The sequence below is a fragment of the Impatiens glandulifera genome, chromosome 3 (assembly GCF_907164915.1).
Source record: "Impatiens glandulifera chromosome 3, dImpGla2.1, whole genome shotgun sequence".
Taxonomy (NCBI): domain Eukaryota; kingdom Viridiplantae; phylum Streptophyta; class Magnoliopsida; order Ericales; family Balsaminaceae; genus Impatiens; species Impatiens glandulifera.
The window spans coordinates 33,469,139-33,479,807 of record NC_061864.1 but is presented as its reverse complement, the minus strand read 5'-3'; the positions used below and the strand labels follow the sequence as shown (position 1 = coordinate 33,479,807).

Sequence of the window (10,669 nt, the reverse complement as noted above, 5' to 3'; positions counted from 1 at the left end):
TGTAAGGATTATTGAAATAATCTAAATATTTTTTTCAATAAAATCATTTAATTTATCAATTAAGATATTAAAATACCTTTTATTTTTTAAAAATATTGTTTTATTGAATATTAATAATTTTTTAAGTCTTTTTACTCAATAATCCAGCTTTTCATATCCTCAAAACAAAACAAGGTTGTTTAAACAATTCAAATACGAAAAGGGCCTTAGTTACAAAAGAAAGTTATAGAAAATGTGGAGTTTAAAACAGAACTGACTTCACCAATAAATGAATGCTTTAATATGAATCATTTTATTGATGCAAGTTGAAGAAGCAAATGAACTTATTTTTTCTCTTTCTTTTGTAGCTTTCTTGCATCTTCTCTAGTAAATTTGAACCATTTTGTAAAAAACACATAAAGTAAAATGAATTTGTTTTTTACTTTTTACCTTCTTTTGTAGCTTCCTTGCATCTCTCTTCATAACTAATGGATAATCTGGGATCCACTGCACTCAACAGGTGATTGTACTTCTCTTCAGCCTCTGTAATGCATTTCACTACAAGATTTTTACAAGCATTTTAAACCTAGTATATGCTTTGATTATTGTGTAGAATATTCTCCAAAACACAAATATGGAAGAATTTGAAATTCAACAAAATGGTGAATGATTCCGAAGATTACAAGATCCTTGCAAGTTATGGAGACATAATTTCATTACATCGGACTCCAAGAACATTAAGGCTACAAGTAACCCCACACTACCAGAAGCCATCGACGTTTACAAGTAAGAAATCATCAAGGCTACAAGAGACAAGCATGGTGGAATTGATGAGCAAATTGAGATTAATAAAGTAAAAGTTTCCTTAAAATATATACAAGACGATTATGCCAAAGTAACATAGGATTTCAGGCAACAAACGGCCCCAATAGGGGAAAATGTTGAAACAACTAGACCGGCGTTGGAAGAAAGATATGGCATCATAATCGATTATCACTAAGGTAACAACGGGCCATTAGAGGAGTGCAAGATTGCAAGAGCATGTACCGAGTTCTTTTAACCGTCGATAAACATGTCTTAAAGCTTTCCAACAAGAACCTTACCTCACCAGTCAAACAGGAATAAGTGGAAATGGCCAACAAATTCACCGTTCAAGAATCAAGAAAATCCCAAGTAGAATCCACAATTAGAAAATACAACCATTTCAGATGAGTATTCTAAAGGGGTTAAGGTGTGTTTTAATATGACCAAAATTCTAAAGGGGAATTTCAACATCCGATCTATATGTTGATGTTCTCGTAGGCTTGTAGGTATAGTAAAGGGGAAATATTCTTGAAGATAGAATATGCAAAGTAGTCCCCAAAGTATTAGTTAGGACTTAGGATATAAATAGAACTGCACAAGTTAGTTAAGGATACAATTAGTATTCCTGAATAATAATGTGTATAAATAGATATAGTCTTGTATAGCATATTAGATATGCAATGAAAGGATGACTTGAGATGACTAGTCTTTCTTATCTTCTCTTCTCTCATCTACTATACTAAATAGTAATAAACATGTAATGAGGTAAGGTCGAGAGTCTATACACAGCATCTTTGGTGCAGTAGAAGCTCCGTACACTCCAACAAACATGCGCAAAATATTGAAAGTGTTATTCAGGACATCCTCCTGCATAATATTTCACAACTCTCTATATTTAGTCCAAAGATAGAAAGGAAATAAGAGAGGAGATATTTTGGCATAAATAGACCAACCTCATAGTCAAATCTGCAGCATTCTCACAGTATTTTAGAGGCAAACCAGCATCAAGCTTCCACCACAGTTTGTAGAGAGAGAACAATGAGGATGTAGTTAGTATATATAAAGATAAGTGCAATAGCCCAATAGCCTTGAAAAAATAAACTAAACTCCATCTATAATCATAGTTTTTGTCATGTCAAGCTATTTTTTTCTTTCTTTTTTGAGGAGAAGGGTTTTTTTCTTAGAGGAGGCTACCACCCCCTCCCTCTGGTGTTTCAGTGAGATATAATATGAGAAAACAAACTCTTAATTCTCTTAATTCAAAACTCTTACCACTTGAGACATCAAAATCTTAATTCTCTTAATTCAAAACTCTAACCACTTGACTGACCCAGAGTGAGTGCTAAGGGTATACACAGTTCCTAGGGAAGCTTCTGATGATATGATGCAACTCTTCAAGAGAAACAATTTTCATACAATGATCACAGGAACTTACAAATCATCAGAGAGCTCTACAAGAAATTCTGAGACTGAAAGAAACTCCATGTGCAATTCATTCACCTACATAAGTTGTTTGAAGCAAAGTTATTTCAACAAAGATCCATTCCAATGGCAAGAAAGATAAGCAAGGTTGACCAGGAGGGTAAATACTTAATATGAAATATTTTAATTTTAATGTTTTTTAAAAGGACATGAAGACCTCGAAGACACGACCGCAAGTGGCCATTGGACTTGCGAGATCTACAGCTAAAGGAACCTTCTACTTAAAAATGAATTATACTCATAGGTTTATTGAAAAGTTCCATATGGAATTGTTTTTTCAAAGATGTAACTCATAGTAGTATTGCTTGTGATAATGCATCTAGAGTTACTGGAATTTGTTAGTTTGGCAAAGTAGTGGTCAACAGACCAGGAAATGAACAATAAAAAGAATAATGTTATGACTAATTTTGTTTCTCTATTTTAAAACAAGTTTAACTCATTTTTATGTCCAGTGTCATTATAAGCTAACTGAATTTGGTTTGTCAAAATGCTCAAGCATAAAGGTAACCTAAATTAAAAAGAAACCCTGCATCAGATAACAGCCCAGACGGAAACAACCAAGGAAGTAAGGTACGATGTCAATAATGTAGAGAAAAGTCATAAATGGTAACAGGCACCTTTTCTCCTCTCAAATGGTATAGAAGAAGGTTTAACACTCGATAGTCAAATGATTTCAGATTAATAGCCTTCATCACATCTTCAATTGATAACTGCTGCAGACAAAAGTCCATCAAACATTGGAAAAGCTTGAAACATCTAACATTGATAAAGCATTAAGCCGCATTAAGAATATATCTTAGTTAATATTCTCAAAAAACTAACAAATCAAGTGTATAAGAATGAGTCTGGAACCATAATGGAAAAGATAAATTGATACAAGGGATGACAGTGAGGCTCCGCCCCGGCGGATACCCGAATGCACAATCAGGTCGCGTTAGAAGATGAAATTTTAGTCGCATGTATAGTGTGGGTCGAGGTCGAGTCTGTGATGGGACGGGACAGGTATCAACCCAACTTAGTTAATTAATTTTTTACTGTCTCAAAATCACTCACTTTTTTTTAGTTTGTATCTCTCTACTTTTTCTATGGCTCGTTTACTATATTTAGTGTGGTTATGCTGCACTAAAGGTAGTTATTTGTGGTGAGAGTGATTTTTCTATCGTTCTACAAAATTAACACATTGAAATTGTCAAATTCTTCAAGAAAGTGAAGACTTCGTGTGTTACGAAGAGTGCAGATCATTATTCCTCCCATTTCGAAGTTTAAAGATCATGTTAAAGTCGGTAAGAAAAATGAGAAGAAACTGAATTGAAAATAGTTTATTGTTGGCAACAAGGAAAAGGAAAAACTGAATTGACAAGGTTCTATATCTTTCCTTTTTATTGTTTATTAATTAAGCATTTTACTTGTTAATTAGAAGAAGAAGACGATGTTGCAAGTTGCGGCAATGAAGAAGAAGAAACATGTCTTGTTGAAATAGATCATGAATATTACTTGGTCTCCTGAAGGAAAAGACTAACAAAATGGTATTTTGACTTAGAAAAGATCGCAAAAATCATTGTAATTCGTTTTACATGGAAAGCGGTTATGTATCAGAACATCAAATTGATATGTATCATACTGAGATATGTAAAGATTGACCATTGATCTATGCGAAGATGTTGGCTCGATTCTACAAATTCAAAAGTTGAAAACACATGTTATCTTAATTTAGGCCCTGATTGGTTCTCTATTATTGTAAGTTGGTTTGTTTACAGGCATGTGCTATTATTTGTATATAATAGTACATAAGAAAACAGTTACATCTCTGTCCTGATCTCTTGTTTAGACCTCTCTATTCTTCTCAGTCTGGTCATCTACCATTCTCTTACAAACAAGATGTAAAAACAAATCAGTAATTCCTTGATGTTGCTCTATGTTACAACCAAGCACCATGGTCAAAAGTTCATATAATAAGAGATTTGCTGAGAGGGTGAACTGACCCCTGTCTTCTGTGTATTGATTAATCAGCACATTTCAACTTTATAACAAAATGAGCCTATTTGGAAACTAGTATTTTGTTACAAATTACAATCAGATTGGAAAATCCCCCAAAGTAAAAAGCAAAAGTGATTTTATATTTGGTATAAAAAGTGTGATGAATTAGATGAAACTTTATTTGGTGAAAAGTGCTGGAATGTTGCCAAAAGAAAATTTGATTGTGCAATCAGACTTTTTTGTTGTCCAGTTGATAAAAATACAAACCACAATAAGGATAGTACTTTAGTTAGTAGAGTAAGTGAGCGGGTTAGCTGTTAATGGGTTAGCAGGTTATAAATAGTGGATATGTAATATTGGAGCAATCAATGAACTAGTTATTGAAAACTGGTTATCTCTCAGGCTTAGGTCATTCTTTGTCTGCGCCTACATTTCTTCTAATTAGATCTCTAGGCGGTATTGTAACACTAACCTGATCTTATAAGTTCCTATAAAAGAGCACAATTTGCTCTCTTTTTTAATTACAACCTGTCATATTTATCTCTCCCTAAGGACTAGAGATACACTGTTTATGCAGTTAGAAGATACAAATACTAGTGAGAAGATATAATGATATGGATACAGTAGACATGGAGGAGAAGGTTTTTGAGATAATACCAAACCTTTTTGTTGCTTGTAATCCACAACAAAGGTTTCTTTCAGCATCCAATTATTCTTGTCCACAGCTTAAGCTCTTCTTTATTCTGAAAAAGCCAGATCACATGTCAAACACACTTCAATAGGTACACAAAATTGCAGAAAACAAGATAGAAGTCTAAGACCTTGTTGTCAAATGGCCAGTCTTCTTGAGTAAGCGAATGAGAGGTGCCAATGGATCTTTTAACAGCTGCATGGTTTGGCAACGTCCTATTATAATTAGACAATGAATATGGTGCAAGAAGTAAGGATTTGTTAATCACTTCCAAGAAAATATTGAGGCTGTATATGGATTTTACCACATTAACTTCTGTCCGTGAAGTTTCGGCTACATTTCGTTGTAACAAAATTTCCTCATTCAATCTGTCCAACTTTATAACCAAATTATCATGAGACAATTAGTCAAGGGATGTAATTTGCATGTATACTGCTATAACAATGTCTGTTATATCAATTCACCAAATCCCTCTACAAGGTTCAAGAACAGAAGCATGTAAGATAACAAAGATGAGCCCATGCATAACATATGCTAAACTTACTTCTTCCACCCTTACGTTTACAGTATTCTTGCACACTTATTATGCTCTTTGTAAATTGGAGTATGTTATGGATAATGTTCCATTTACAAGAATTGTTCACTTGGCCAAATTTTCAACTTTGCACAGTTATTTTATGCTCTTTATTACTAGTATTCTTCCTACTATAAATTTGTAAAGTAACTGAACAGCTGATTAGACTAATTCAACAACTCTAAAGAAAAAAGGTGAAAAGACTGATTATTCCCCAAATGGCATGCAATAGCATTATCATCCTAACTGAACAACAATTTGGTTTCACATGTAAACATAGTCAGATCCAATGAACCAATTCAAAGTGGCTTAATGATTGAGTTGTTTGAATGGACAACATTAGGTCACTTATTCAAGACTTGGTATACATATTTGTATTATTACAACTCTATTAATACACACTATAATATTTCAAAAAATTAATTAATAATAAAAAGCCAGATCCATTGAGCATGTTGTTCTCGAAAACCTTGTCTTTGGGTCTCTCTTGCATTTTTCAGTGTTTAGTTTTAAATGTCCTACACATTATAAATTTCTCCTTAAAGCCATTTTTATAACTTTTTTTAGAACGCTGGTTCCGCAACTCCTTCGGAGTGCGACTAATCCCTGTGGGTTAAGCATATAGCCCGTAAACACACTCAACCTAGTACATCCATTCAGGTCAATATCTCTACAGTAAGCATATAACAAATACTAGCTCAAAACAATTCCAAGCTCCCATTCAGGTTTACCTGATATATATAGCTTTCTGTGAAGAAGAGCACTGACAAGTATTTGAAAACTGATTGTGGATGACTTATGTCCATGTCATGAAACATAAAATAGGACCTGCACTGTTCATTGAACAGAGGCATTATATCAGCAACCAGAAGATGGCAGAGTTACTTGATGCATATTTAATTTATATAGCTTCAGTAGTATTATACCCTAAAACCCAAGTCTAAACATACAATGTTAAAAAGATTTGTGATGTGCCCTAGCTTCAGTAGTATTTACCCATCTAACACCATATTTAGCAAGAAGAAAATTTGTGAGGTGCACTTTGCTCCAAAATATAGTGTTTTTCATTATTGATAAATGACTCTCAATCTATCTCTATGCTTAGACACATAAGAATGGATGTCTTCTTGTATTTTATTGACCCGTTTCAGATGAAAGATACATGCGATACTAGGCAGAAATTTAATAAAAAAAAAAAGAAAAACAGATGCATGGTTTGTGCAGAATAAGTAGGCTATCTTTCTGTTGCCCAGTACATAGCAGAGAGAATTAGACAAAATTTCAAGGTACAAGGGAACCTGTCGATATATCATGAAATAGTTCAGAGTATTCATCCAAGAAGTAGAAGTGGTGACATATTATCGAGAGAGGAATGTCAAATGCGAAGCTGCATGACACAAATTGAAACCCTAATTTAATGATCCAAAGATCCGTATTTGAATGATTTTGTTCTAGACACCAAACGGAGCAAAACGATTCCCACCAATATGAGCTATGAAGGAGGATTAACATGCAGTATATATCTACAAAGCAAATATATGTTTCCATTTTCTAGGATTTGATAATGAGCCCACTACAAGTCACTGGAGCAATCTTTATGTTGCATGAAAGCTCCAATTTCTGTTCATAGTAGAGCTTACAATATCTTCCTTCCACATTCATTCTTTGGAAACAGAAGCATGCTTACAAAATCTTCCAGAGTAGAATTTGCATCTTGCATCGCAGTTAACCCAACCATAGGCACGTCTTCACAATTAGCGGTAATGAATGAAGATCTGCATAATTGACGCATTGATTTTTTCAGATATATTCAATGAATAGGAACATAAAAGCTTGCAAAAATCAATTCATTTATTTCCATGGTTCCAATTTCTTCTGCACCCAAAGCTATCTCTTCTTTCCTATGTCAAAGTTTTCTAAGTGGTTTGGATAATTTTTCTTATTCCAGAAAAAACTTGTGATAGTATCAGTAGAAACAGGCATGTATATTACCATCTTGTCCACTTGTGCAGAGCAATGGTTCCTTAGATAGTTCAGCAGAAATCTGTTAAACGTAAATATAGCCATTAGGGAAATTTTGCCTCACTCTAAAGGAGAAAAAACTCATCCAAGTGACTGAACTTAGTAGTCACCTTTGGCAAGTTCTCTTGTACTAAATGGATCTTCTTGTCTATATCAAGCTTTCCACATGGTTGGATCTTCAATATTTTCAATTACAAAAGACAAAAGCAGTGAGAAAATCTATTGCTTATGATGCCAACTACATGAGGAGCATGTTCCAGGAACTTTAAACAAGATTACAATCCAAAGGCCCATGAACACTTATTATTGACTGCTGAATTTGAGAACTGGATAAAGAAAACTGACACTCATATATTAAAAAAATAAGAACAAAAACTTATAGTATGATGAATAACATACTGTCTAACAAGATAATATTTAATCCCTAAAAAACTCAAATTAAAAAGATAAGGAAAGAGTCCTCAAATATTAGGAATTCCCTCAAATCCAGGAACCTGATAGCTAACACAGTATTTAGTAGATTCCACACTTCCCCTCAAGTTGGATTTTACACATTGTACATACTCAACTTGCAACTCAGCTCTTCATATCTATCTTTGGTAATGCTTTGGGGCAGATGTCAGCGATTTGAACATTTGTAGGAATGTAGACAATTAGGATCATTCTATTTTCAATATGTTCAAAGATGAAATGTATGTCAAATTCAACATGTTTTGTCTTATTCTGGTCAACTAGATATTTAGCAATAATGATTGTTGCATGCTGATCACAAAATAAACTAATAGTTTGTCAATCATTCCCAGCACATTATCTCTCATATATTTCATATCGGCTATGGATGATTGTCTCCAAGCTTCTCATCTAAGGGCTTAGGTAATTCCTTTATCATCTTTTCTGGCATTCTATCTCATTCATTCTAACTGTTACAGAATTCTACTAAGAATTGACTTTGAGGTTTGGATATATGGCTTTGATATCATGCGGAATTTTGAAAAAGAGATCAAGAAATTGATTCTGGTATATTCAAAAAGTAAGAAGAACATAAATACGTATAGTATGGTGGTTGACATACCAGTCCACCAAATAATATCTAAACCCTAGAGAGTTAAGGAATAAGGAATCCCCACTTCCTTAAAATTTGGAAATTATAGAACTTGATAGCGAACTAATATTTACATAGCTAATCTTGTATGCACGATATCCGATAGATTCCACATGGACTTCAAATACAATATGAATGTGAATATGCGGAAGATTCATAATATCCCCCTTGTCCCGAACCACATAAAAGTGCTTCAAATTTCTGCATTACCATATTGATCAATATGGTTGTGTATTAATTAGGGTCGTCTTAGAGGTTGAGTTTTTAAAAAGCATGCTCATCCATGTAAAACAAACTAAATCCGGACAATGGAACTAATTTCCCTTTTTGCAAAAGCACATTGGAGGAGGTAAGCCTAGTTACTCATTACCTATATTTGTATAACCATTGTATCTAATTTAGTGAGCATAAGAAATTGAGTATTTGCAAGCTAATGCAAACCTAATGTAAATATTACAGTTGCCAAAAAAGAGAAAGTCTTGGAGGTTGAATATATATTTGGGGAAATAAGGATAAGACAATGAACATTTGCAAACATAAGTAACACAACCTATGCAATTTATGTGATTTAGCACCTAAGACTACATCCACAACCATGAACATCTCTTTAAGTTTAAAATATCTATTGTCCAACCCTTGTCAGTGGTGATTCACGGAGAATGTTATACAAATTCAACGCATGGTCTCTTAGTCGAATGACAAAATGTAAATTTATGCACGAAATGAAGGAAGTATTGTGTTTGCAAGTGGATTTACTAATTACCAAAAGGCGAAAGAATTCAGCGAGGAAGCGATCTGCGTCGGAGTTGTTGGCATCTGAGGAAGAGAGAATAACTCCTCGAGATTGCATCAAATGTATGGTACTCTGCACTTGCTCTAGCTTCCTTAGTTCCTCCATCACTTTTATTCCCTCTTACAACTCCTCCTACCAGTCCTCGATGAAGTCCGGCGGCTGTGCAAGAAATTGCCCTCCCACCTGCTGCTAACTGCCTAGCTTGCTCATGCCATGCGTTTTTAGACTAGCATAAATAAAATACTATTCAATTCAAAAACATAAATAAATAAATACTATATTGAATATCCAAAATTTAGGTTGTTTTTTTTAATATTTGTTTGAATTTAAGGAACAATAGTAATAGGAGGAAGATGGATATAATTTGCCCCGCAATTTTGTATCCGAACTGTCATAGTAGGGGTTGTTTTTCTTCGAAATCAAACGAGAATAGGGCGGGTAGTAAACGTATTTCCCGTCCCAATCCGTCACATTGTTATCTCTAAGTACAAGACTAGAGATGTAAATGAACTACTCGCGGGCTATTTGAATTCTAGATCGGTAAAAACTCGTTCGAGTCCGTTCGTGAGTCTTAACGAGTCGAAATTGAGCTTGTTTAAAAACTTAAAAATTTAAACGAGTCAAGCTAGTATTCAACTTGTTAGTTCACAAATAAGTTTGTTTAGAGGCTCGTTAGTCGTTAGTGGACTAACGGACATATTCGTTTCAAGACTCGTTTATGGGCTCGCGAACATGTTCGTATAGGCTCTTTTAAAACATCGTTTAATATTTATTAATATACTAATATTTTTTAATAAATTAATATTTAATAACTCAAGAAAATGTGAAATTCTTCACATAATGTGGAGCCTTCTTCTTGATTATAACCGAGTTCCTTAACGAACTCTTTAAACGAGCTCGAACAACTCGTGTTCCCAACTAAATATATATGAGCTGAGCTTGAGCTCTAATATAAAAGCTTGAGCCTGAATATATGATAAACGAGCTGAGCTCGAGTTTGAAACTGCTCGACTTGGCTCGACTTGTTTACAACCATATACACGACCCTACAGTTATGATGTCACTTCAACTTAAAAAGTTTTAAGTAGTAATTGAACTCGTGACCTTTATTTGTTAGTTGATAATCTCACTTCTGCTTAAAAGTTTTAATAGGAAACCAACATTTGACATTTGATTTATTATTATAACTCTACTCCAACCTGAGTCCTTTTAGGCAGAAATTGAATCAGTGATGTTTGTTTACAC

General features: G+C 33.9%; 1 protein-coding gene across 1 annotated transcript; it reads right to left on the bottom strand.

Annotated features, from left to right (window-relative positions):
• Positions 1 to 403: 403 nt before the first annotated feature.
• On the bottom strand, positions 404 to 9,638 carry LOC124930170. The gene is made up of 13 exons (XM_047470530.1): positions 9,395 to 9,638; positions 7,640 to 7,705; positions 7,500 to 7,551; positions 7,333 to 7,339; positions 7,195 to 7,282; positions 6,239 to 6,340; positions 5,064 to 5,309; positions 4,905 to 4,937; positions 2,883 to 2,978; positions 2,219 to 2,283; positions 1,737 to 1,749; positions 1,569 to 1,650; positions 404 to 537 (listed from the first exon to the last, which is right to left on the bottom strand). Exons 1-13 carry the CDS (start codon positions 9,527 to 9,529, stop codon positions 419 to 421), a joined length of 1,104 nt encoding a protein of 367 aa, XP_047326486.1. The 5' UTR covers positions 9,530 to 9,638; the 3' UTR covers positions 404 to 418.
• Between the last annotated feature and the right edge of the window lie 1,031 nt (positions 9,639 to 10,669).

What these genes read in the sequence shown, in the direction of transcription:
- LOC124930170 (XM_047470530.1), bottom strand. Translation starts at nt 9,529, where the DNA reads ATGGAGGAACTAAGGAAGCTAGAGCAAGTGCAGAGTACCATACATTTG. An exon ending in CAGAAAGCTATATATATCAG is followed by an intron (nt 5,310 to 6,238) that starts GTAAACCTGAAT and finishes TTGGTTATAAAG; the next exon opens with TTGGACAGATTGAATGAGGA. An exon ending in ACTGGCCATTTGACAACAAG is followed by an intron (nt 4,938 to 5,063) that starts GTCTTAGACTTC and finishes GGATGCTGAAAG; the next exon opens with AAACCTTTGTTGTGGATTAC.